This window comes from Phodopus roborovskii, unplaced genomic scaffold, assembly GCF_943737965.1.
Source record: "Phodopus roborovskii unplaced genomic scaffold, PHOROB, whole genome shotgun sequence".
NCBI lineage: Eukaryota > Metazoa > Chordata > Mammalia > Rodentia > Cricetidae > Phodopus > Phodopus roborovskii.
In genome coordinates this window covers 27,139,450-27,166,841 of record NW_026126418.1, presented here as the reverse complement: position 1 = coordinate 27,166,841, position 27,392 = coordinate 27,139,450, and the positions used below count along the sequence as shown (strand labels likewise).

The following is a 27,392-nucleotide window of genomic DNA, read 5'->3' as shown; positions in this document are numbered from 1 at the left end:
AACCACTTACACATTTACTAAATCTTTGTCACTGGTGTGGATCCTCTTACTGAGAGCTAGTCTAGGGTGTTCATTAAAAACGTACACTCTGGGGCCCCTCTGAGAATGTCAATTCTCAGCTGAGCTGCTGTATGACTCTGGGTGGTTGACTTAACTTCACCGCCCTCTGCTTCCTTCAAACCCCTTTATGAAGATAAAGAGACTAAGTGAGTTTACACGTATAAAGAGCAGTGTATAACATTAGCTTGAACAAGAGCTATTGCTACTGTTATTACTAAGACCTATGATTTACATCACTTATCACACATGTTACATAAAATAAAAATAACAGTAAAATCTGCTGCTAAGAATCCAACATTGGTTAAACTAGCTGTAGTTAACCAAGAGATCTATGTTATAGACTATTTCCATGCTATCTCCACTAAAGAGTGATCCAGAGCCATTTCAGATTCCTAATAGAAGTGGTATCCACTCCATACTTCCCAGATGTAGGAAAAATTTGGATGCTTAGGATATGGACCATGCCATCTCACTTGGCCCATCGTATATTTAAATACACAAACTCCAAAAGTTACAATTAGACAAAGGCCTAATGGAATATCAGCTATCATATAATATATAAAACATAAGACAGGACAACATTGTTAAAAGGAGTTATTGTGGATCCATTTCTAAATTTGGTTATCATTGCCATCCAAAACAACTTTCAGCAAAGAAGAGATAATTTTTTGGGTTTTGCTTTTGTTTTTTTGCTTTGCTTTTTATTTGTTTCTTTGCCAAAAGGCAAGAGAATCCCCTAGAAGATATTTCTTCTAAAAACAACAACACTAATGACTGAGAAAATAAAACCAGATAAATAAACAAAGGCTTCTCTAGTACTAGCATTACCATAGATCTCTAACAATCACTGATCAATACCATGTTTGAAATCTCAGAAGGACATTTGGCCAAATGTCCCTGTGGTATTGCAGATTCCTAGAAGAGATCAGAAGACATAAATCTACTAAACTCTAACAACTTAAGTACTCCCTCATAAAGGCATCTTTTTATTATTTAATTGCTATTTCCATCTATATGAGTGTATATATAAATATATTGTTATTTCCATACACATGTATTTCTACCTCAAAGTTCAGTCCATTTTGTGCTGCTCTAACAGAATATCTAAGACATGGTAATTTATGAAGAGCCGACATTGACATCTTAGGGTTCCAGAAAATGCTAAGTCTAAGATCTAGGGCTGCATCTGGGAAGGACTCTTCGCTCTAAAAGGCATCACACACTGAAGGCAAGAGGTCAGGCATACAGATGTACTCCCAGCCTTTGATGCTCATGGCATTACTGCACTCATGAAGGTGGAGTGCTCACCTGCCTTGGGCCTCACGATTCCACACTATTGACACTAGGGATTATGTCTCCAACACATGAATTTTGGGTGACACATTCAAAACATGGCATTTATCATTTAGGGATCTTAAGAGTCTTTCAAACAAGGATCTTGACCTCACCAGCACCTTTTCAATTTCAGGAGAAAAAAAACCCTGGAAGATGTTCAGTGATTGTTAAGTTGGACCATGGATAAGATGTTCAGTGATTGTTAAGTTGGACCATGGATTCGCGTTATCATTTGCTGTAACAAATATCCTGAAGTGTGTAGGATGTTACTGGAGAGAACACAGAGAGTAATGTTTAAGGTAAAGAGAGAATCTTTTCCTAAAGAGTGTAGTTTAGATAATGAAAAGGACCACAGATCTCATTTTAAACAGTTGGAAGAAGGGATGCGTAACATAGTAACATTCTTGGCTGGAAAACTGGGGGGTGGGGGAGTTGTGAAAAACAGGATAATGATGGAAAACAAAAATATTTACATTTATACTTGGAAATAAAAGCAATAATATTGAAAGAAGCATATATTGTTAATAGGTATGAATATGGTAATAAAAATGTACACAAGATACTGAGAAATAAAGTGTTGGTTGATAGGAAGCATTTAAGCCAAAGAAGGTAAGGTTTACACAACAACACTTCACCACCACAGCTACCCCTTATTTTCAAAACTCAGGTCAACTGCACTTATAAGAAAATAATCATTTTGACATCAAAATGGGTTTCTTGGTTTGACATGTCACATGACTGACACAGGAAAACTGATGTCATCCTTTAGATCAGGAACAGAAAGGTTAAAGAAATGCCCCATACATTTAATTTTTCTCCTGACACTACTAATTAGTTATAAGGCATCCTAGCAAGTACAACAAAACTATCACAGTGCAAGAAGTTCATTATGCTTATTTTTTTTCTGACTTTGGGAATTAACTTATACACAGATATGTATTTATTCGTGTAGGGATTATTTACAAAAACATGTGGGGTTGAGAGATGTAAGGAATGCAGAAGGCAGATGAACAGCATGTTTTTTCCAATATAGCCTTAGGTGAAAGCAGGAGTATCTGAACAAGGCCGCTTTATATCCTTGCATGGAGAGCCAGGACACAAGGTTTCTGGTATATTCTAGAGAGGTGAAAACTAGGGCAGCTCAGGGGTAAGTGTAGGTCAGCATACGTACAATTACATACAAATACGTTATACCATTATTGTGATAACCCAATATTAACCCGCTCAAACAATCTGCCACCGCAGGGTACATGGAGTGGACACAAATATTATCTTTTCCACTTTACTTTGAAATAGTGAATTCAAGCTTTCCTGCCAAATCAAACCGGCAAGTCTCTTGGCATTTCTAAGAAAGCCATGGGGCAGTCCCAAGATTAGTAAGGAAAAGAACATTTAAATAAAGGCCAGACAGAGTGGTGGAGGAGAGGGCACCGCAGGAGGAAACTTCTGTTAAGCATCCTAAGCACAACCAAGAAAAACTAATTTATAAATATTTCAAACCTGATGAAGTCTTGAAAATGTTCTGACTGACAAGGGATAACAATTGGAAGCTAATTGTATAATTCTCATCTATTTGAAATGTCACTGGCAGCTATTATTTATTGTTCTGCTGTTATTGATTTATTTTAGTAATTATAGGAAGCTTTCACACAGTCATTATTTCCATTCTGTGGCACTATTTTTTACCCATTTTAAGTTTCTCAAATGGTAACTTAACAGCAGGCATGTTTGGGAATAAAATCCGACCATAGAAATAGATTGCTTTTGCAGCAACAGGGAGCCTCCATGTTGACTTTTGCAAGAACCAAGGTTATAGGCTGTCACCTACAGAGTTTCTGACTGGGAAAGCAGGTAGGGAGGCTAGACCAGTGCACAGCACCTGGCCAAACTTGGCATCAGCTCAACAATAATCAACTTCAGAATACCCATGTCCCTGAAGTTACACGTAACATAATCATAGTTAAAATTATTACAATTTTTAGCTAAAATTTAAAGTGTAACTGGAAGCCCGTGTGTTTTGACTTGCTAAATCTACCCACCATAAAACAAGATCTTCCTAGTTCATTAGTGGGAAGTAAGGAAAAGAAAGTCAATGAGAAGACAGGATGACAGAAAATAGAGCTTTGAGGTCAGAGATGCCTCAGCAACATACCTCAGAAACAAACTGTAAAGTTCGCAAATTATCCAGACCATTGGGAAGTGGGAAGGCTCCATGAACTAGTGGTGTTCCCAGATAAAACCAAGGTACTCCCATGGGCTACATCTCAGAATTAATTGCTTTTAAAAATCTTCTAATGAACAAGACCAGATTGTTGATCTTTCATGCGAAAGTCTGAGCTGTCGGCAGGTCATTTCCTTGGGACATCTCAGGTTCCATTACTTATAAAGAGAAATTGCTGGAGGGATTGAGGCAGATAGGACAAGTTGACTCCTGTTCCCCCGAGTGGATTTTCTTCACTCTGTGTGTGTGTGTGTGTGTGTGTGTGTGTGTGTGTGTGCGCGCGCGCGCGCGTGTGCAAGGCAAATTTCACTATTCTAGATAATTCTGACATCCTAAAGCTTCTCTAACGGCTTTCATTGAGTAAACACATAACATCATCTAGAATTTCAATTCTCTAGCCATAAACACAATTAGTTCTCTGGGCTTTGGGGTGATAAAGTCCACTGTACAATGTGAGGATGGCTAGTGGCAGAACATTCCAGAAAGAATAAAAGCAAAATAAGTTGTTTAAAATTATGCTTTATCTAAAACCACATCTTTTCTAATAAAAAAAATGGCATGTGTTACATCTTTGCATTTCAACAAAAACACTTTTGTTTTAAATTGCTTTTTAGGTTTCTCTCTGTCCTCTGTCTCTCTGTGTCTCTCTCTCTGTCTCTCCTCCCTCTGTGTGTGTGTGTGTGTGTGAGAGAGAGAGAGAGAGAGAGAGAGAGTGTGTGTGTGTGTGTGTGTGTGCACTGCATGCACAGGTACCTGCCTACAGGTGGCAGACATGCCAGATTGCCAGGAGCTAGAGTTGTAGGCAGTTGTGGGCTACCCAACATGGGTGCTGGGAATTGAGCCCAGGTCTTCTGTAGAAGCAATACATACTCTTAACTGCCTAGCCATCTGGAGAAATGGCTTATCTTCAATCTTTAATTGAGTGTAATCATTTAAGCTAGGCAAAGATCCAAGAATAAAAAAGAAAAAATAATGAAATTAAAGGTTCCAAAAGGGCTTTTAGAACACAGGAGAGAAAAATACACATGCATCAGCATTTCAGTATGTACATCCCAGACCACCTGCATGCCTATTACACCATGCAGAGAACAACTCTAAGAAATCATTATTCTTATTTCTAAAAACAATAACAAGAACATATTATTTCCCTACATTTCTTTGTAATTTTGGTCACCTCTGTTTCAAATGCTTTCAACAAGTGTTGGAAAGAAAAACCTAAGGACAGCATATTTATAAACACATTTCATCTGTTCATATTCCACGAAAGCAAACCAAAATTGTTCTTGAAATTCCAAGATGAAGTCTTCGCAGGGCAGAATCTGTTTTCCAAGTTTTCAATGTCTCTTCAGACTGTTTCTGTTTGCTGTCTGAACTCAGTCCGATCTGAGCACACATATGTAGACAGCCAAACATTGGTTGTTTACATAAAATATGAAATGTGCAAATGCTTTCCACTCCCTGTAGCAGGGCTTTAGCATGCATTAGCAGAGAAACAGGGAAGCATTATGATGAATTGCAAAACAAGGTCTGGCCTAGTAGAGCAGTTTCTACAAAAAAAAATTGCAAAGAGAGGGGCAGACACTGTATGATGCAGAACATGGCTATCTTGATGTCTTGTCCTACAGAAGGTCCACACTGCACCCTGTCAGACAATTCAGATCTGTGCATCCTGAATGAAACAGGATGGAGAACTTTGGAGCTTTTCCCTTTGAGGGTCTCACTGGGCTCCCCACCTCCCCTCTCCTTCTTCCTTTTTTGTTTCCTACCACACACAATCAGCTTTGGCAGAACATTGAAATCCTCGCTGTGGACCGCAGAGTGACCATTACCATAAAAAGAGCTGCTAAATAAGAAACCATGTGCTTGGGATAAAACTCATTTCATGCTTTCAAAAGCACACGGTGGCTTCTATTGAGATAGTGGCCCTGGGACTTGCCGAGACAGACTGGTGAACACAAATGGTTTACTCCTGATGTATCTGCTTAGCCAGGCTTTCATGCACTGGCAGGAAATGGGGTTCCTGAGTCTTCTGAGAAGCACACACTTATCTACAACTTTAAACCTGAACACTATAAACAGCATCCTTAAATACATATAGGAAGAAAAACACACATATATGTTCAAATCTCATATGTCATGTTAGTCTCCAATCAAATGGAAACAGATTTCTCTGTGCCCCTAACATACTTAACACACAATAAACGTAGTACTATTTGAATGCAATGCAACATTTATATCCTCTCTCTTGTTTAAAAACAGCTTCTGGTCACATAAGATAAGAGTTGAGCAGAGCCTAAATGATAGGAACTATCTAATAGGAGGCTGACTTTGATCCTACCCCTAATCTTGTTGGTTTTCCTGTACACCATACTTAACATGCTACATCAGATCTTTGTGAGTATGATCTCCTGGTCATTTAACTTCCCCAGGTGAGCACCAGGGAAAGTTACATTTAAATGACAAAATATGCTACATTTAAAATATCACACCTAGCCCATGCATACTTCATAAAGAAATAATATTCATTCCCCCCTCTTGACCAGCACACCACCACTAAGAACCAATTACTGCAGGCTGTCCATCGCATGACAGGTCATAACTTTTAATTATTAATAATGTCAAGCTTAACACGGTGTCATCTCTAGTATGCAAGCCATTGCTCTCACTTACTCAGCTACCTTGTAAACATGATTTGTTTCCCCCTACAAATTTTTCATGTCAAAGATTCTGTAGAACATATTTTGTTTATAGCCTTTTTTTATATACCTGAAACACATAATAACACTGCTAATTGCCTACTTTCTGTAATAATAGCAAATCGCATATCACTGACTTGTTCTGAATGTTTAAAATGCAGAGGAAGTCACCTGCTGGTAAGATGTCCTCGGCACACAGCTAGTAAGGGGAGGAAAAGAAGAATGCTTATCACACCCATTTAGAGTTACTTCCGAATAAAATTAAAGGCTGCTGCATTTGCTCTTCAATTTTCCCCTACAGAAGTGTCAGCCCAATATAATAAAGACCACTGATGACTCCACAGGATTCTGAACAACAGCTGAGAGAATCAGTTACCGGCATCCCAGACCCCAGTACCCAAGTTTTATAGAATAAAGGTGCTCACCTCTGCTAGGAAGTCCACTCCACATCCTGGAAGGGATTTCAGCAGCTTCACAAGCAACCAAGTTGGATAAACAAAACTTCCAGGATGTAGCCAGTGTGATGTACAGTGCTACCGGGACTTGGCTCCAGCCTGATTATCCGTGACAGCCCCACGTTACATCAGTGCCGCTCAAACCCTTCCGGTTGCTGGCTTATTGCGCTCTCATTGAAAATCCTTTGCATGCTGGCAGCATTTTAGGGAAGGACGAACACGCTCTGAGTCATTTGTTAAGAAAGCAGAGCAGTTTCAATCTGGATCTCTACGAATGCTGAAACCAGCAGCACTGTCAACTTACGAGCCGGAGGTGGATTGGTGCCGAGAAACAGGCAACCTAAGCCTTCATTATCAATGCATGAAATCAGCCACTGTGATCAAATTTGAGCAAACCACAAAAAGGATGTAATTATGAAAGGCTCCACAGATTTAGCAACAAACCTTGTGGAATGAAGAATCGTCTTTCAAAATCGTGTGAATGTTAAAAATAGCTCTGGCTTTTCAACAATAAGCAGGGTACACAGAAGAAATCAGTCCATAGTATAAGAACTGAGCATTAAGGCTGCAAAAATCTGAAGCAGCTACAGGCTCCCAGGACTTCTTCATTCACAAATCAAGTCACTAGAGTCTACGGCAATGATGGTGAAATTTTTCCATATATTTGACAATGTCTATTAAGAAGCAAGTTAACTGCCCTTTAACTCTTAACTATCATCAGTAAATTAAGATGACAGGAAGAAATGTGCAGGGCTCTGCTAGCGCTAGGACAGGATGCTATCAGTTTCACTCAGATAAGTTCTTAAACAGCAAAAATTTTAAATTTATTCTGTGTGACCAAAAGAATAACCATGTAAGAAAGATTTCACTTATCTTAAAATAAAAAAGAAGCAAATAGGTTCACTAAATTCATACATCCCACTTCTGGCCAACTCCCAATTTAATATTACTCTTCCTCTTTTGTTACTAAATAGAGCCAGCTGACATGGTCTTTAAAAGACATACGGTAACTCAGAAAGGAGCGACGATGGGAGATTGCAAAACACATGTCTTTGATGTGTGGATGAAAAGTGGAAAACCAAAGAGAACATGAAACATTGGTCATAAATCACCAAGATAACCCGAAGCAACTCCTAACGGGCTGCCTTCACAAAGATCATACCTAGGGTCTGCTGCAGTTTCAAAACCGGGTTTTAGGTTCTCACTGAGTTAGGGCGGAGCAAATCAGGATGCATGCAGTAAGGCCATAGTTTGACTTGAGAATCTGTGCACGACTGGGTCGGAGCAGAGCTAATAATGGGACTGTTTCAGGTGGTGATTTTAATGGTGTGTACAATCTAAAGCATCTGTGTAAAAAACGAGCACTAGCTGTAAACACTCATTTGCATAACAGCATTTGGGAGCAATATGACACAAGGCCCTCCCACTAGGATTCCTCACTGTATCTTTAGATTTACGGCTGGCTCCTCACACACTGCTAGTTAGACAATTTCCTTGGAGGCAGAATACAGGCATATACCAGTAGACACATGCATAGCATACGTACAAATGCACATATCTAGGCACTGTCACCTTTTGCAGGTATCTTTGCCCTTAAATTCCACCTATTTTGTGAAGACCCTAAGGCAACTGTTGAATGTATCATGAGACTATGACATTGAACACCACAGATTTCCCAAATGCTCAATATCCTGATATTAATTTTTTTGTCATCTTCCCCTTCTTCCCTACCCTCTTCTACCCCAGATACAGACACGACATTGGTCTTATCAAATACTGTATGGAAGGCTGTGCCTGAAGATGCTTCCACTTATTACAACAAGCAAAGAACCCTAGCAATACAATGATAGCATAAAACAACAGGGCTGGAGAGATGGCTCTGCAGTTAACAGCATGTGCTGCTCTTACAGAGGACCTGGCTTCCACTCCTAGCACTCATATGGTGGCTCAAAAACTTCCATAAACCAAGTTCCAAGATGCCCTCTTCTGGCTTCTAAAGGTACCAGACACACACACAATGTTCATACATAGATGAAGATACTCACACATACAGGCAAAACAAAAATAAAAGAAGTTTTAAAATGTATTCAGTCACTTTTCATAAAACATTTAGTATGTGGAACATTCCAAATACCCATCCTTTTGTATTTCTGGAAGGTGACCCCCCCACTTGTACCATAAATGACTGGCATGATATATCCTGCAGATCTGGGGCACTAACTCTAATCAGACGCACTAGCATTTCTGTCACAAAATATGCATATTCATGTAAGACAGAATAAGTAAACATTACAATTAACCTCAGATCAGTTCAGGCCAATTTTTCCATCAGGATGAATTATGAAACTCCCTGGTTTGTGGAACTTCTTAGGTTGCAAGAATTACACAGTAAAGACTGCAGATCTGCCGAAGGGTCTCTGCTTAAAAGCTCTGGCTTGGAAAGTGGCACCTAAGCAGGACTTCTCTTGCATAAGCAAACCGTGGAGGGCAATGTTCCTTTAGCAAGATAGGCACAAAAGGGAAGACACTAGGAAGTCTGAGGTACAAAGCGGGGCAGAAATGTGGCAATAATACAGGATGACAAAACTAGGACATGGGGACCTAAGGCAAGAAGAAGTCATCCCCGATTATTGAACAATAATTAAAACCCTACATAGTAGTATCAACTACCCACTGGTTACTTGGTGTAAATGGTGTTTGTGCTTGGTGTGTGTGTGTGTGTGTGTGTGTGTGTGTGTGTGTGTGTGTGTGTGTGTGTGTGTGTGTTGTATGCATGTGAGTATTCAGTGCATGGGAAGGTCAAAGCAGGACAGAGTGTTCTCTGTTACACTCTACTTTGTGGTACTGAGACAGGGACTCTCACTCAAGTGGACATTTGTGCTCTGGGCTAGGCTGGCTTAGCCAGTAAACTGCAGGATTTGTCCATCTCTGCCTAGTGCTGTGGTTACAGGCACATGCAGCCATGATGGGCTTTTTCCTTGGGTACTAGGGATTTGGGTTTAAGTCCTTCTGCTCAACGATCAAGCAAGCTTACCTACTGAGCCAAGAATTCTGAAGCCAATACATTAAAGTCAAGAAGAAATAGTAAAGGGAAGAATATTTTTCAGAATGAACATGAAACATTGGGTCTTAAGCTTTTGTTACTCTATTTTCATTGTACCCATACACACAATATTGTACTAAACATCATGTGTGATGCTCTGAATGTTTCTATCTTATTTGTGCCTGCTCTGTATAGTACTGACTTTGGTATTCTTCAAAACTACTTGCAAAAATAGTTATGTTCTTTGCTATAAATCTTTCCAAGACATGTGACCATGATGGTGCATTTTCTTCATGCTCTTCCTATGAGTGAACCTCCCAAATAATGTATTTTCAAATTATTGTACTGGTCTGGAGAGATGGCTCAGCAATTAAGAACACTGACTGCTCTTCCAGAAGACTCAGGTTCAATTCCTAGCACCCACACGGCAGCTCACAATAGTCTGTAACTCCAGTTCTACGGGAACCTGACACTCATGACAAAACAACAGTGCACATAAAATATATATAATAAAATAAAAAGTACCTCATTAATTTTACAAGTATGGCTGTTTTGCCTACATGTGTGTCTGTGCAGCACACATGCCTAGTGTCCATGAAGGCCACAAAAAGGTGTTGGATTCCCTGGAGTTATAGGTGGCTGTGAGCCACCATGTAGGTGGTGGGAACTGAGCTTCAGTCCTCTAGAAGAGCATCCAGTGCTCTTAATCACTGAGCCATCTCTCCAGTCCCCTGAACAATATACTTGAAAAGTAAGTCTAGTACAGCAAAGCATGAACTTGACTTAAGGCTTTTGATTCTACAGAACAGCAGCCACTCTCTTATCACTTCCTGATGGCTTTTGGGAAGTAGGCTTGCTTTGGGATGAGTCACAGAGCACAGTAGTGTGAAGGGATGTCATCCTAATTTCTATTCTGGATGTGAGGCTCTAATCTTAAATTCTAGGATGTGATCACAGTCATTTCATAAGGGAAGAAGAAACCTTTATTTTACTATAAGTCTCTCTCTCTCTCTCTGTGTGTGTGTGTGTGTGTGTGTGTGTTTTAAAAATAAATCCACAATTGTCTCCTTAGCTACCAAAGTACTTTTTGATGGTTTGACAAAGTTATTTTAATTTGTAAAGGGTAAATGGCATTTCCAGATGCTGGGGAACACTTAAAGAATAAAATCAACATATCCTACCTAAAGGTCATAATCTCTTGACATACTTCTAAAGCATGTTTATGCAGGAATAGGTGAACTTCTGGCATTTATAGGTCAACAGTCTTTGGACTTAGAATGCAGGCTCGTAAGAGTCTGACTACTGGAAATAAAGTGGGTGAACACAACATGAATGCTGTTATACTAGGGTCCATAAAACATGCAGCACCTAGCCTGCACAGCATCTCCAGACGCGCCTCATCTGGGGAGAAGAAACAAAGTACTTCATAGTCAGCCCAAGAACCAGTGCCCAGCCACACCAAGGCCTCATACCAATGCCACAGCCAGATGTAGTGTGCCACAGATATTTCCAACTGAGGCAGCCTCCTTCCCATGATGCTATTAAGGTAAAGTAGAACATGGTGTGCAAAGAGTAGAGTCAATCAGGGCGACGGGGACAGCTGTCCAATGGCAGAGGGTGAATTCATCAATCTCACATCACCACTGAGCCAGCTACCCCAAAGCCTTTCTTCCTAGTTCCTTTTAGAGGTGATAACATTTCTTTTTCGACAAGGCATCAGGGCTTTAAGAATGCCTTTGATGATTCAAAACACTACCAATGTTTGCTTTAGTGGCCTAAGATGATGTTCACACTAAAAAGTGTTTTTATTTATTTTTCAAAATCTAAAAAAGCAAGCAGTTGATGCTAGCCAGCCCTCATCTTTTGAAAAATAAAATGTTCATGAAAGTTCATATCCAAAAGCGCTCTTCAAAGTAGAGTTCCTCAGTTGGAAAAGGGCCAACCGCGCCTTTTAATTCTTTTTACATGTTTTATTTAAAATCCTGTGTGCATTCATTCTTTAGAATTCTACACTTACACAAGGAGCACCTTTGCTTGCTTTATTAACCATTTATATGTTGTTCAATAATGACGATACCAAATCTACCTCACTGGTAGTTCTAAATTTGTAACATCATCCAAATTGGCAAAGGCTCTTCCTAAGGTGAAGAGTTTGGAGTGACAACTTCAGCCTGCATCCTATTTCCAAATCACTCTCATTAATAAGAGCCTGAATCCCAATGACCTCTTCAGTGTGGTTCCCAAATGAATGTTGCTGGGAAGACAGACAGGAGCCACTAATAGCACCCTTGCTATAGATTTTGTAAAATATGCCAAAATCAAAGTCATATGTACAGGTGAAATACCAGAAGTACAAAACGTTCTGTGTGGCGCATCCTCACCCTCTGAACTCGCATCAGCAAGAGACTTTTCCTGGGTTGTCATTAGGAAAATGAGAAGCTCATACCCGTTCTCGAAGGTCCAGGCCCTTGCCCTCTAAAGTGCATTACTTCATGAAGATTCCGGGACTCTGCCCAACAAAAAAGACCATGTGATCATTATTATAAGAAAAAACTTCCCTTGGGTGCCTGGGGCTAAATACATTGTAACTACTTTAGCCACCTGCCTCACACTAAAATGACACGGATACTTCAATTTTTGTCATGTTCTCATCTTGGTACTAATGAATCAAAAATCAAAACAGGGACAGAGAGGTGACTCGGCAATTAAGAGCACTGGCTGCTCTTCCTGGGGGGCCAGGTTCCATTCCCAGCAACCACATGGAGGCTCACAGCCATCTGTAACTCCAGTTTCAAGGGATCTAGCACCCTCTTCTGGCCTCCGTGGGCACTAGGTACACAAGAGGTGCAAAGATATACATGCAGGTTTAATACTCAGACACATGCAATAAACTATTAACAATTGACATACACTGATAGCGCATATCTGTAAAGACAACACAAGGGAGTTGGAGGCAGGAGGATTGAAAGTTAGAGGTTGTCCTGGGCTATATAATGAGACTCTTGCCAAAATATTTTTTAAGAGGAAAAGAAGAGGGAGGGGAGGAAGGCAAAAGGCTTTTGTAGCCCTGTGTGAGTGGATTCTGCTAGCCCCATCTGCGCATGGATCATACAAACCTGTGCTGACCTTTCTAACTTTCATGTCCATACCTAGAAATTTTCAGTTTTGTACTATTTCTCCATAAAGGAGGTGATAATCAATCGTTTAAACAGCTACTTTTATTCCTGAGAACCAGACAGCAAGCTCTCCTAGTCCTCCCCCAACTACACACAACTGAACTGACTCCCCTACAGATTTTGCCAGTGCATATAAAAATGCCCACAATGTCTGTGAACATGCCCCCCCCCCCCGTCTCTGTGTGCACATCCACAAGCCACCATTATCACTGTGTGTGCTTCTTTGCTTTCCATGCTTATAAACTTATAAGTTCTACCCTCAGGTGGGAATGAGGAAACTCCTTCAGTTTCTATAGACATTTGGCACCATCGTGTGGTAGTTCTGTGTCATTGCAACTTCATATAGAAAACACCCTTGAGGATAAATTTAGCATCTTAAGTACATCAGAGTTGCAAGATGAGAGAGATCTATGTATTCAATCCCCAACACATATTTTCATAGTCATAGTATCCATTACAGTGTCTCTTTCCCACCCGATTTTTAATAGCATTTTAAAAGGTAGCATAGAAATAAAATAAGGTAACAGTTTGAGAGGAAAAGCCAATGAATGGATTCTAGAGGTAGCAAGGAGACTCACAGACACAAAGTTTCACAACAACGCTGCAACTGGCAAACCCTCTCCTCATCTTGTTCTTTGTCCATCTTCTCCTGCCCTGCTATAAAGCACCCCGGGGGTTTTAATATTCTTGTCTAACCTGAAGTGTACAGGTCTTAAACTCAAACTCAATTTAAAATTTCAAAGGAAGGTGTGTGGGGCTGGGGAGATGGCTCTCTAGCAAAGTGTAGGGTGCTTGTTTGACACTCTGAAAAGGCCAGACGAGGAAGCCTGCTCTGGTCATCCTAGCATTGCTGAAGCCCAAGCAGGAGGATCTCTGGAGCTTCCTGACCAGCCCTTCTAGACAATTTAGTGAGCTCCAGTTTCAGTGAGAGACCCTGTATCTAAAATTAAGGTTAAAAAAAAAACCTAAAAACCAATTGTGGAAGACATCCTCTGGTCTCCATGCACACACTTCTGGAGGACAAATGGAAACTGCCTCTTGGATGTCGTCAGGATCATTTTCCATCTTGAACTTGAGCTGCCCTGTGACTGACCAGCAGCCTCACCCTGCTCTGGCCACCTTACAAAATGCTCCCATGTCAACACTACCTGTGGGAGCCAGGGTTAACGTCCCCTAAAGAGAGTCTGCAACAACCTATCTGAGCCCAGCACATGCCTCATTTCTGACCCAAAGAATGAGGATAAAACAAATCATACAGGAGGAGGAGGAAGAGGACAAGGATGACGAGGAGGGGGAGACTTTTAAATCCTTCTGCCCATCTTCCCAAACCTCCACACTCTGGCTTCTTTCTAACTAACCCTCCGTTCCAGGTCCGCCTCCACCTTTCAGGCATGGCAAGCTAGCTCTCGATCTGAGATTCTAAACACTGCCTTTGCTCTCTGTGGGTCACTTCCCATGAATGACTAACTTACTTTTTAGCCTTCACATGTCAACCTTACATGGGGATCAGAAATTCCTTTCAAATTTATTACAGAAGAGAGAGAAATTTTAACCTTTTAGTCAGTAAACAACCAGAAAAGCCAGATGTTAGGTAACCAAGGGCCCTGGATTCTTTTAACTCTTTGTGTCTAATTCGCTGCAGGAAAGAAAGCACTGAGAGAAAACAGGGTTGCTGAAGGCCTCAGGCTTTGAGACTCTTTGTAAAGTCATAGGAAAAGGGCCTGCTCTCCCCAGCTCTTGCTTTCCTCAAACACACTGAGAGGAAAAATGATGAGGAGAATTCTGGGAAAGGTAGGCAGAGGGAGGCTGCAAAGAGATGTGTGTAGCCACCAAAGAAGTAAGAGGCCTAGGAATTCTCCGGTAAGCCAAGACCATGTGGAAATACATAGATTTATAGAAATGGCTTAATAATTAAGACAGAGCTAGCCAATAAGAAGCCTTAGCCATCGGCCAACAGTTTAATAATTAATGTAAGTCTTTGTGTGCTTATTTGAGGCTGAAGCGGGACGGCAACTCTAGCAACAGGAAAACTGCATCCACTGTCATTCACTCGACACAAATTTAGGATCACCTCCGAAGAGGGAACTTTAATTGAGGAAATGCCTAGATCGGATTAGCCTATGGCCATGTCTATGATGCACTTTCTTAACTGCTAATTGATATAGGATGACCTAGCCCATGGTAGTGGGTACCATCCCTAGGCAGGTTAGCCTGGACTATATAAGAAAGGCAGCTACTGAGCAAGCCAGGGGAAGCAAGCCAGTAAGGAGAGGTTTACTCTGCTTCACTTCCTGCCTCCAGGTGCCTGCCTTGAGCACCACCTTCCAGCATGTTTGATGATGCACTATAACAAGTAAACACTTTCCTTCCCCCAAGCTGCTTTTAGTCAGTGCTGTATCACAGCAACAGAAAGTCAACAAGGACACGCACCTCATAGGCTGTATGTCAAGGGTACCAGGCATTATTTCGGTCTTTGCAGGGACACCTGCAGCTCCAGCACTCCTCTGGATGTGTCTGAGTATGTGTGACTTGCCACCAAACAGCTGAAACCTCTTACTCGCAGGCTGATCTTTCTATCTTTAAACATTATTTGTGCCAAAGCACTGCCTAGGGCAAGATCAGAAGTGACTCCCTGGCAGTGAACTCTTTCCCATTCTGAGGAAACCGAGATCTCAAAGGACCCAGAACAAAGTCAATTCCCACCAAAACCCTCAGGCAAAATGCTTCTCCACAGCAGGTACAAACATTCCTTAAGGACACAGTGAACAAAATGTAAAAGTATTTGTCACTCTGTCTGGCAAATATCCTGCTTCTGCTTCAAAGGACAAGGGCATCAGGGTACCAGAGAGAGAGGCGTTACTCACTGGTGGGCAGGAGAGCCTATGAGCAACAGAAGTTTTCTGTGCTGAGGACACAGGCTGAAATCGAAGCATCGTATCTATTTAGCTTCCAATATAGACCCCAGCAATCACTAGGCACAAACTTGGCAATATCTGCCCCACCCAATCTGTATCAATAAACAGGAGGTAAGCACATTACAGTTCACAGAATGCTTTGTTTCAAACGCCTTGCTTCTTTCTTTCAGCTCAGTTGCCTTATTATACATGTAACTAAGATTAACAGCTCATGTTCTGGGTGCAGAGCACCCTTGAAAGGTTAAATCTGGGTTCTGCAGCACAACCATACAGTGGTGGCTTCAGCATCACCTGGGAAGCTCTGACAATAACAAGATCTCCAGCCTCAGCTGAGAATCACTGAATTAGTAACTTGCAGCTGGAGCCCAGAAATGCTCCCAATAGCAAACTCTCCAGGTGAGAGCTCTATAATCACTCATTCACTCATCAACACTTTTAAGTTTAGTACCTTCAGCTCCTCGGAGAAGGAGAATAGCGAGTGGGATAGAGATTGCGAGGAATCACTTCCGTGTATGCTTGGGAAAAAGAGGATAGTCAGCCTTTGGATAGGAAGGTCACCAGCTAGACTACTTGCTTGCTTTGGTATCTGAGATGTAAGAGTAAACTGAGAGCATCCTGCTAGCATGTGGCTGTAGTAACTACCATTCAGACATTCTGATAGTTAATATGATGAAACCTTGTGGCAGCCACATTTCTCTGATGGACAATTCTGATGAACATCTTTCAAAAATATTGGTCATTTTTTATTTTGTGAAAATTATTTTCTATTTGTATTCTTTGATTCTTTAGTATTGAGTTTCCACTGTTCTTTATATATTGTAGATAGTAGTTCTTCGCTTTTGAAATGTGTGGTTTTCAAATATTTTCTTCCTTTCATAATTTATATTTTCATCATGTTCACATGGTATTTTATGAAGCAAAGTTTTAAAATTTGCATTTTCCACTTTGTGAATCATGCATTTGGTTTCAAAATGCAACTCTGCATTGTCTTATATCCTAGAGAGTCTCATTTTTCCCCATATGTTTTATCTTTATGATTTACTGCTATGTCTGTCTATGATTTATTTTGAGGTAATATTCATTTATTTCGTGAAATATATGCAGTTTTCTTTCCTGATCTACAAATGTGGTAATGAATGTCTGCGTTCAGCTCACGTCTTCTCTTCTATCCAGGCTATGGGATGGTCTCAACCCACATGTATGGTAGATATTCTCACCTCAATTAATCTAATCTAGGTAACCCTCAGAGTCATGTCAAAAGATCTGTTTCCATGGTGATTCTAAGTTCCATCAGCTGACAATCAAGACTAAGAATCCTACAGTTCTTCCTCCATTGGAATGGTTTTTGCACATTTATCAAATATTGATTCGGGAGCTGTGGAAATGGCTTACTGGGTAAGTGGTAGCTGCTGTGTAATCATGACGACTGAGATTGGATTCTAATTACCCACTTAGAACTCAGCATTGGGGTATCTGTAATCTCAATGCTGGGGTGGGTGGGGTGAGACAAGCAGATCACAGAGTCTATTTGGCTAGCTTGTCTATCATAACCATTAAGACCTTGGTTCACAGAGAAACCTTCATCCCCCCCTCCCCACTCCGCATCTCCTGCTAATAAGATAGGAACAATAAAGACACTCAAAGTTGACCTCTGATCTTCACACGTATGCATAAGCCCTCTCCCCTGCCACTAAATAAATAAAATTGGTTCGTGTACAGGCTATTTCTGAACTCTATTGTTTCTCATTGATCTATGTGTCTATTTATCTATTACAATCACACTATTTAATTACTTTAGCTATCAGTCAGCCATACTCCTTGATAGATATTCTTCACAGCCTATCTTTGTCAACATTGTTTTGGCTATTCTAGGATTTACGCTTTTTCCGATGAATTTTACAGAGCTCTTGTCAATATTTGATTCAAAACACTTGTGAGATTTTAGTAGCAAATTTTATAAACATACAGAGTAACTTAGGGAGACTTGACATCTTAAATATGTTGAATGTTCTAATCCATGAAGATAGTATAGATCTCCATCTGTTAATGCCTTCCGGTTCTTTCTTCAATATTTTATAATTTTAAGCACACGGAATCTATACAAGCTTTTAAAAGATATATCTAAGTATTTAATTTTACTATTATTATCAATGGTACTGTTGTTTTTTTTATTTGTTTCTATACAATCATTTCTTTTTGGTATATAACTATGTGGTTTTTATGTGTTGGTTCTTATATAATCTTGATGAATTCATATATTAGTTCTAACAGCTCTTATCGATTCTTTGGGATTTTATATCTGATATCATGTCATCTATAAAGAAAGACTGATTTCTTCTTTGGTCAGGAGGTGGTTTAAGTCCTACCAACATATGAGTCTCGAAAGCTACTAGGAGAGTATACCACACACAGTGGTTTAAACAACCTCACTTCACCACTTTGTGTCAGTGATCAAGGTGTCTGGTGTGGGCTGGCTGCTTCTCTGTGCTGAGGGAGGGTGTGTTTCAGGCTTAAATTACAGGTAGCTATTTTCTCCTGTGCCTTCTCACACTCTCTTCTCCTTAGACTTATGTTGCTGTATTTAAGTTCCTTTCTTTAAGATAGCAAGTGATTTTGAATTTTACAAGGATTAATGGCTTCGTTCTCACTGCATTATTTCCATAAAAACTGTGCCTCCAAAGAATGTCCTATTTTAGAGCTAGGACTCCAACACATGGGGTGTGTATTACTATTTGTTTCTTTGCTGTTCTTGTTTTACTTTCCAGGCGGGGAACAGATTTCAACTCATCATACCTCGAAAGCTGAGCAATCATGAGCAAAAACAGAAAGAGTAGCATTTTGTTCCTTTGGTTCATGCTTTGTCCTTGAAATCACCAGCCTTCTATTGTTAACTGAGCAAGAAAGAGAAACCTCCTTCTCCGAAGCCTGTTTTCTACATGTCTGGATCCCACGGATTCGAATCTTTACCATGGACTCTTGGTATGTTACAAAGCTCCCCGAATTGGGGCTTATGAGAATGGTGACAGAGTTTCATCCGGACTACAACAGTTAGGAAGAAAAAAAAGCCAGAGGCACACATAGTTGAGGAATGATGCAATTGCTTCCAGCTGAGGGCAAGTTGGAAGACACAGCTACCTCGAAAAGGACTCCAGCTATGACTGATAAAAAGAGCTGAGATAGCAGGCACCAAGGAACAACACTGTCACTCTGCAAAGGCAGAAGGAGGAAATCACCATGCCTTCATCCTCACCGCGTTCCCGTCTCCTAAGCTAAACAGCAGACTGGGGCAGAGCACAGTGACAGTGGCTGTGCCCAGCTCTACTCTGTGCTCCAGGGGCCGTGAAGCTGTCTTTATTTAGATCAAGGAGAGAGATAGACATGTTAAGACTAGAACTCACTCTTCCTCATCAAAGAGTCCCGAACAAACAAAGGTGAGAAGTTATGTATGGATTGAGACCAGTGTTGAGGGAAAACAGCAGTGTCATAGATCAAAACAGAGCAAAGTGAGTGAGGTGGAAAAAGGACCCAATGTCAGGCTTGGTCCTTATTGAGTAAGAGGCTCAAAACATTAAAAACTGTACACTGTCATCCACTAATTTCCATGACAGAAACTTTCCTCTGTCATCAGGTTATACAACTATATAATTTAAATTACTAAGGTAACTACAGACATTAGGACTGAGATATAATTCAAACCATTCCTTGGGCTATTTGCTTTCTAACCAAGACATCAATTTTAGCCTAACACCACCAACATATTCTTAACATGAAAACGCAAGCCTACATATGCTTCTGTGAACAATTATAATTGTCACTGTAATAAATAAGTAGAAATGAAAAGCAATTTTTCGCTATTATAACATGTATCTTATATCACAGTATGATAAGCATGGATTAGGGGAATTAGTTTAATGAAGTTAAACTTGTTTTGCGAGGCAAACACATGGTTGCAGTTAGCTTTAAATAGAAAAGCTATGCATCTGCAGCACATACTCATTTCCAGCTGTAGTGACGTAGACCAGTGTATAGCATACAAAATCAGTAAGCCAACCACTGGCATCCCTGCATTGACTCATTTCATGTGGAAGCCATGTGATATGAACAAACACTGGCCAGATGGGTTTGAGGGCCCTTCTACCTCATTTGGAGGGAAACCCACCTGAGTGGGAGCCTTCTCTAGAGATAGCAATAAAACTCTGTTCTCTTGGCTCTGGTAGATGAAGCCAGCACTAAGCAGTGCCATGGAGGAGGAAAGGCTGTCCAAGGATAAGAGCAGGGATTTGCAAGGTGATCCAAACATAAGGGCAGATGTAGGGGTGAAAACTCTCAAGTTCTACTTCTGCCTGATCCTGGAAAAAGAGTGCGGGGTGGGAACTCAGAAGAGAGGCTTGCTGGTTTGGATAAGGCCTGTTCTAGCTGTCAACTCCACCACAGCACTGTAGGCAGCCCTCCAAAAGAGGAAGAGAGCCTAGTGTGCTAGATTAATGCTTGATGACAGAATTGTGGGATGTTATAAATAAAACTGTAGCAGTTTAGATGCCATCAAGTAGGACATCAGCCAATAGGAAGTAGAATTCTCTTTCAAGCCTAATTTTGAAGAGGGATGGAATAATGGTTATCACTGATCAATTTTAAATACAATTTCAAAAGCTCACCCTATGTGGGGAAATAGTAAGTCCATGGTCCAATGTACGTACGTGTGTGTGTGTGTGTGTGTGTGTGTGTGTGTGTGTGTGTGTATAAATGCTGTGAGAGTGAACACAGATCTTCCTAGACTTCACCTCTAGAGAAACAGCCTACCTGTGGTAATAGTTTTAAGATGAGCAATACCTTGCTCTAAAACCTTCATTTTCTGTAACAGAACCATTTTTCCAAAAAGGCAGTGGTGCATGGAGCCTGCTTCCTACCTGTGCTGGTGTTCGTGCCAGGGCAAGGGCAAGGGCAAGGGCAAGAGCTGGCAAGCAGTGGCCCCGAGCCCTGGGCTGGTGGAGGCGGCTGCCCATCACTCAGCTGCTTGACCCGCTTTCGATGGGATTTGCCGTCATAATGGACCTGGGCCTGGGCTGCAGAGTTTAGCTGGATATTGCACACATCACAAAAAGAGAAGAGAATCTTCTTCTTCTCTTTATTGAACTGGTCCCCAGGCCTGTCACTCTTTAACCCCTTTTCTTCAAAGCCCCGTAGGAAGGTTGCCATATTCATAATTCCATCTTCACAAAGGTTGTCAGGGCTTAAGGAGTACTTCATAACTGTAAGAAAAAAGAAACATAAGGGCCTATAAACTTATATGTGCTCTCTTATCTTCCAGTGTGGATACAATTCATTTTTAATGGTTGAGTTCAGCAGATATGGTTCAACAAATCTGAAGCATTTTATAACTCCCTCTGCCCTCTTCTATCACCTCCTCCCTATCACTTCTCACTCCCTCTACCCTTTTAACCCTTGCCCACCCATGAGATCTTTGCTAGCAGTGGTCTTCTCCAGGGAACTCATTCTCAACCCAGAGTCAGGACAGGGCTGGCCACGTGCACCTCACCCTGTGAGGACAGCAACCTCATCTCTGGGTTAGGCCTAGAACTGAACCTTTTATGTAGTAGGTATATAAATATCTATTCAAAACAAAAAGGAATGTTTTGAAACAAAAACTATTCCAAATAACATTTCAAGACAAAAATGAACATAAAGTGTACACACACTCACACACACACTCACACACACACACACACACACACAGAGAGAGAGAGAGAGAGAGAGAGAGAGAGAGAGAGAGAGCTGCACACATGCAAACAGACACATGCCAGAACTAGGTTCTAATCAGAACAAAGATGAAAACACAGTATAAAAACAACTTACATTGAATTGTGTTCTAAAAGCCCCTTTACAAGTCAGCTGTCTGGAATTTGCACATATTTTCTTATAGATGTAGTGAAACAAGTGGTTTGTGTATATTTCCAGGCTAACCCATAAATATCAATTTAATCTTTGATAGGCTTGAAATGTAGAGCATCTGAAATACAAAAAAAAAAAAAAATGGAAATACGGTATTATAGCAAACAGGTGCATAGGTTAACAAAGTAAAACACACTCCCACATAACATATTTTTAAATGCCAGCCTTTCCTTCCAATTATTTGATAACAAAGAATGATACTCCTCCTAAGGGATTTAAAAAGGAATTTTTCAGTCCTTCAAGACCCTAGGTTAGTGAAAGTTACCCTGCCGTTTTATTTATTTATTGTTCAGTTCTACTTTAAAATAGGTTAACTGTTCATTTCAGTTGATCTCAGAATCCCTGGCATTTTCAGGCTTTCCATGTAAGTGTGCCAGTGTTTTGTTTCTTGGGTTGGATGAGGAGAAAACCACTCTCGAAGAAGACTGGGGTATGCAGGCACAGGAATGAACACTTCAACCCCACACTTAAAGAGACTAAGGAAGGAAAATTTCAAGTTCAAACCCAGGATGGGTTTAATGCCTCATCTCAAAAGACAAAAATTAAAATAAAAAAGCAAGGACAGACAACTGGACAAGGAGGACAAAAACAGTCATATAAAAGAATAATCGGGACTCATAATGACTTGTGACAGATTTTTGTGAATGGGGTAAACTCTGAGAATTAAAATACATTATTTGCTTGAGGGATTTTTTTTATCTAAGTTGGCTCTGGGCTCTCAAGGAACAACGGAGAAATGAAACACAGGTTCACAAGCTGAATAAAGAAGATTCAGATAGGATGTGACCATAAAGACAGGTGTTGATTCTACACAAATATGTCAAATCTACAGTTTACCCAAATACCCAGCCACAAGGACAGTTCACATCTTCTTCCTTGATGCATAAAACATACTCAACCCATATAGTATATTATCTGGTGCTACCATTTTAAGGGACTCTATAAAATGTTACCTATTCCTTTCAGCTTCATCAGTTTTCTTTCCTTTAAATCTACACAAATAGGCTGGTGAGATGACTCAGCAAGTAAAAGCCCTTGATGCAAAGCCTCACAACCTGGATTTAATTCCCAGGACCTACATATTGGAAGGAGAGAACTGACTCCCACCTCTACACATAAATGTAACATGCCTCCTCTAAAAAATGGGGGGGGGATCTATATAAATTCTGCATCAATAACAAGTAGGAAATTCCCATAGCTATTTGGGGGCGGGGAGAATCCTTACTAAAATGTGATTTGAATTGCACATATGTATTTCTGTCTTTAGACTTCAAATCCAAAACTTGGTCACACTTCACAACATTCAAACATTACCATAACCTCTCTCCAAATATTAGAATATAAGAACTGGTGAGCGAGCTGCATTGGTAAACAGATCATGAGTCCATCCATGTTGCAGCCTGGCGAGAACACTAATCCACAGAAAAGAAGGAGAATTGCACCTGGGAAGCTCACAAAGCTTGACCAGTCACCTGACCTTACTGCAGCACTAGATCCCCCCCTCAAGCAGCTATGTGACCCTTGAGTTCCCTAGAGGCTACCAAAACTTTCATCTGAAAATGCGACCTCTCTGAAGGTCTCTGGGCTTGCCTGTGTTGTAAATGAACATGGTGTCTCACAGAAGCAAGGGGTCTACCATATTATTCCCCCTTTAAATCTGGTAGTGAAACAATGGCCTTTTTTTTTTTTTTTTTCATCATACAATGTAAACCAGCTGCCTCTACTTTGAGGCTATTGTCATTTGTCTCAGAAAGAAGGTTCACTCATGCATATTCTAAATAGGAAACTGGGAACCTGGAAAGTTTGTGCTTTCTCCAGAGCAACTCAGCCAAGGGATCCTTCCAGCCCCAGAATCACACCTATGGGCCACTCTGGCAAGGGTGTGATGCCTTAAGTGATGTTTGCCAACTCCGAGGTATCAGTCTAGCATCTGATTTCATTCACCACACTTCCTTGACTTATCAGAGAGGACAAAAAAGGTTCTAACTATTTCCACTCGCAACCAGTCTATGGTGGCAAATACCAGAGTCTCCACATCCATATTGGGTCCAAAATGATATAATGTCCAGGCTTACACCATGTGTGGAGTGATGGTGTTTATAATGTCAACTTTCTGGGTAAGGGTAAGGTTGACAATCCAGTCTAAGTGGAAGAGAGAGAAAAATTGCAGACTATCTTAGATGGCATGTTTTGTATGCATGGGATAGAAAAACCTTCAGGGCTGCTGACTTTTGAGAGCAGTTAGGAACATGCTGGTTTAGGTGAACCATGAGGTGTCTCTGAGGACAAGACTAAGAGGTGACAGATTGGGCAAACTTTTCTAAGGTAAAGTCTTACCTTTAGGACCAGTCCCATGTGTATTGCTGTTCAGTGGTTTTTATAATAACTTAGAGTGGGCTGAAGGCTGCTGCAGAGGTAAATGCTGCACTGTGTGACACACTGTGGCACTGTGTCACCTTTTGAGAAACTTCTGGGTACATTCCCCCATTGCTGCATCCTAGTCAGTTGTTACCTAGAGTCCTCTAGATGTTCCCCTTGCCATGGTCTCTCTCCTACCTTCTCACTCCAAAATCCTTTATTCACAAATCCAGGATAGCACACAGCTCTTTTGTGATCACTTTAAATATTAATTTAGGTTTACTATAGCTGTATAATTTTGCAACTTCTCTCACTTGCATTCAATAAGTGGTTCTGGTTTAACTTGATGACTGCATACAGAAGAATGCAAATAGACCCCTATCTATCTATCACCCTGCATAAAATTCCAGTCCAAGTGGATCAAAGACTCAACATAAAACTGATACACTGAACCTGATAGAAGAGAAAGTGGGGAGTATCCTTGAACAAATTGGCACAGGTGAAAACTTCCTGAACAGAACACTGATAGTACAGGCACTAAGATCAACAATTAACAATGGGGACATGAAACTGAAAAGCTTCTGTAAGGCAAAGGACACCATCAATAGGAAAAAATGTCAGCCTACAGAATAGGAAAAGATTATCAATTCCACATCTGACAAAGGGCTAACTTCCAAAATATAATAAGAACTAAAGAAACTAGACATCAACAAATCAAATAATTCATTAAAAAAAACGAAGTACAGATCTAAAGTCTCAACTGAATATTCTCAAATGACTGAAAAACACTTAAAGAAATGTTCAACATCCTTAACCATCAGGAAAATGCAAAACAAAGTAACACTGAGATTTCATTTTCCACATCTTGCACCTGTCATAATGGCTAAGAACAAAACCACAACTGACAGCTCATGCTGACAAAGATGTGGAGTAAGGGGACCGCTCCTCCATTGCTGGTAGGAGTACAAACTTGTACAGCCACTTTGGAAATCAATATAGTGGTTCCTCAAAAAATTGGGAATTGATCTCCTTCAAGACCTGGTATATACCCAAAGCATGTTCTGTCCTACCAGAAGGACATTTGCTCAACTATGTTCATAGCAGCTTTATTCATTTTATGCCAGAAACTGGAGACAACCTAGATGTCTCTCAACTGAATGGCAGATAAAGAAAATGTGGTACATTTACTCAACTGTTTAAAATAAATTACATCAAGAAATTTGCAGGCAAATGGATGGAACTAGAAAAAACATCATCCTGAGTGAGATAACACATACCCAGAAAGACAACCATGGTAAGTACTCTCTTCTAAGTGGATATTAACTGTTAATTCACAAACACAAAGAGGCTAAATAACAAAGAGAACTCGAGAATGGGGGTTGCATGGGTCTCCCTAGGAATGAGGAAATAGAATGGATTTTGTAAGTGGACTTGGGGCAGGTAGGGATGGTACTGGTAGAGATCAGGCAGGGGTGAGGGATGGAGGAAGAGAGTACTAGAAGAGATGACTGGAACTGGGGGACATTTAGAGGGTGACGTTGAAACTTAGTGTAATGGAACTCTCAGGAATCTGAGGGAAAGTATAGTGAAGACTCCTAGTAATGTGGGATTATGAGACTGAACCATCCGTATTCTGTACTAGGTTCCCAGTGGTGGACCTCAGACAGCAATGCAGCCACCAAACCCTGGTGGCGCCAAACTTGTGGGAGTGGCCAACAAATGACTGGTCCAACTTGAGGCCCATGTCAGGAGAAGAAGCTCTCACCTGACAGGGACTGGATGACCAGATGTAAGACAGCCCAGAGACCTAGGATAAAACCAAACATGGTTGGCAAAATAACTAAATAAATAAATCTTTTAAAATGTCAGGGATACTCTGTTATACTTGTAGACCTAAGAATAGCATAATCGTCATCAGAGTGGCTTCAAGTGATGGGAGCAGATACACAGACCCAAAGCCAAACACTAGGCAGAGCTAGAGGAATCCCACAGAAGAGGGGGAAGAAGGACTGTAGGAGACAGAGGGGTCAGGACACCAGGAAAACACAGCCCATAGACATCAACAGACTAAAGTGAGAATCAGAGGGCCTGTGTGGGTCTGACCTAGGTCCCCTGCATATTTATTTGCTCTGGTTGTGTAGCCTGGAGTTCTTGTAAGACTTCAACATAGGAATGGGGCTGTCTCTTGGTGTGATGTTTTTGCTCTTTTGTCTTTCTGAGGAGCCCACCACCCAGCTCCCAAATAAATCACACATGCAGGCTTATTCTTAGTTACGAATGTCCTGCCTTACCTTGGCTTGTTTCTTGCCAGCTTTTCTTAAATTATCTCATGTATCTTGGCCTTGGGGCTTTTATCTTTCTATATTCCTGTATGCCTTTTCTTTCCTTCTTACACCATGACCGGGCTGTGTAGCTGGGTGGTTTTTTCCCAATCCTCAGATCCTCTTCTCCCAGAGTTCTCCTCATATTTATACCCTCTGCCTACTAGCCCCAACTATTCCTCTCCCTGCCTCACTATTGGTCATTCAGCTCTTTATTAGACCATCAGGTGTTTTAGACAGGCATAGTAGCATAGCTTCACAGAGTTAAACAATGCAATATAAACAACAGTAACACACCTTAAAATAATATTCCCCAACAGTCTCTGACTCTTTTGCCTGCTCTTGGGACCCTTTTTCTTCTCCTGGGTTGCTTCATCCTGCCCCAATAAGAAGGTTTGTGCCTAGTCTTATTTCTTATTGTAACTTGTCATGCCATGTTCATCTGATGTCCTTGGGAAGCCTGCTCTTTTTTGAAGGGAAACAGAGGAGTGGATCTGGGAGAGATGGGATTTCAGGGGAGCGACTGGGAGGGGTGGAGGGAGGGGAAACTGCAATCACAAAGTAATAATGAGAGAATAATAAAAAAGAACTCACTTTTTCAACATAATAAAGCTATATCTATAAGAAAAATAAAAGTCATACTTGTCTTGGCACCCTTAGCATCCATGATTGCAGCTAGTACAAAAAAGCATTTAATTCTGGCTAAATAAGTAGATGCAGTGTTGTGCCCACCTGCTTAAGGTGTTGGGTGGGGGCACTCATTGTGAACAAGGTAACCAAACTCAATAGTTTAGAAAACAAAGCTTGAACTACTTCTGTTGTGGGAAGCCCAGCTCTAGCAATGTCACACATTAGTGTCCACA

General features: G+C 40.8%; 1 protein-coding gene across 5 annotated transcripts in view; it reads right to left on the bottom strand.

Annotated features, from left to right (window-relative positions):
• Window positions 1–27,392, bottom strand: part of Znf385b (zinc finger protein 385B) — a 383,090-nt gene that overhangs the window by 265,953 nt on the left and 89,745 nt on the right. For 3 of the 5 annotated variants that reach the window (XM_051184403.1, XM_051184399.1, XM_051184401.1), the window contains exons 2-3: window positions 21,755–21,908; window positions 20,809–21,150 (exon numbers count right to left, since the gene is read on the bottom strand). In XM_051184403.1, the coding sequence (XP_051040360.1) occupies window positions 20,809–21,148 (340 nt within the window). In that variant the 5' untranslated portion in view covers window positions 21,149–21,150; window positions 21,755–21,908. Of the gene's footprint in view, window positions 1–6,737; window positions 7,351–20,808; window positions 21,151–21,754; window positions 21,909–27,392 lie in introns of those variants that run through there. The other 2 variants (XM_051184400.1, XM_051184404.1) reach the window with 2 other exon arrangements.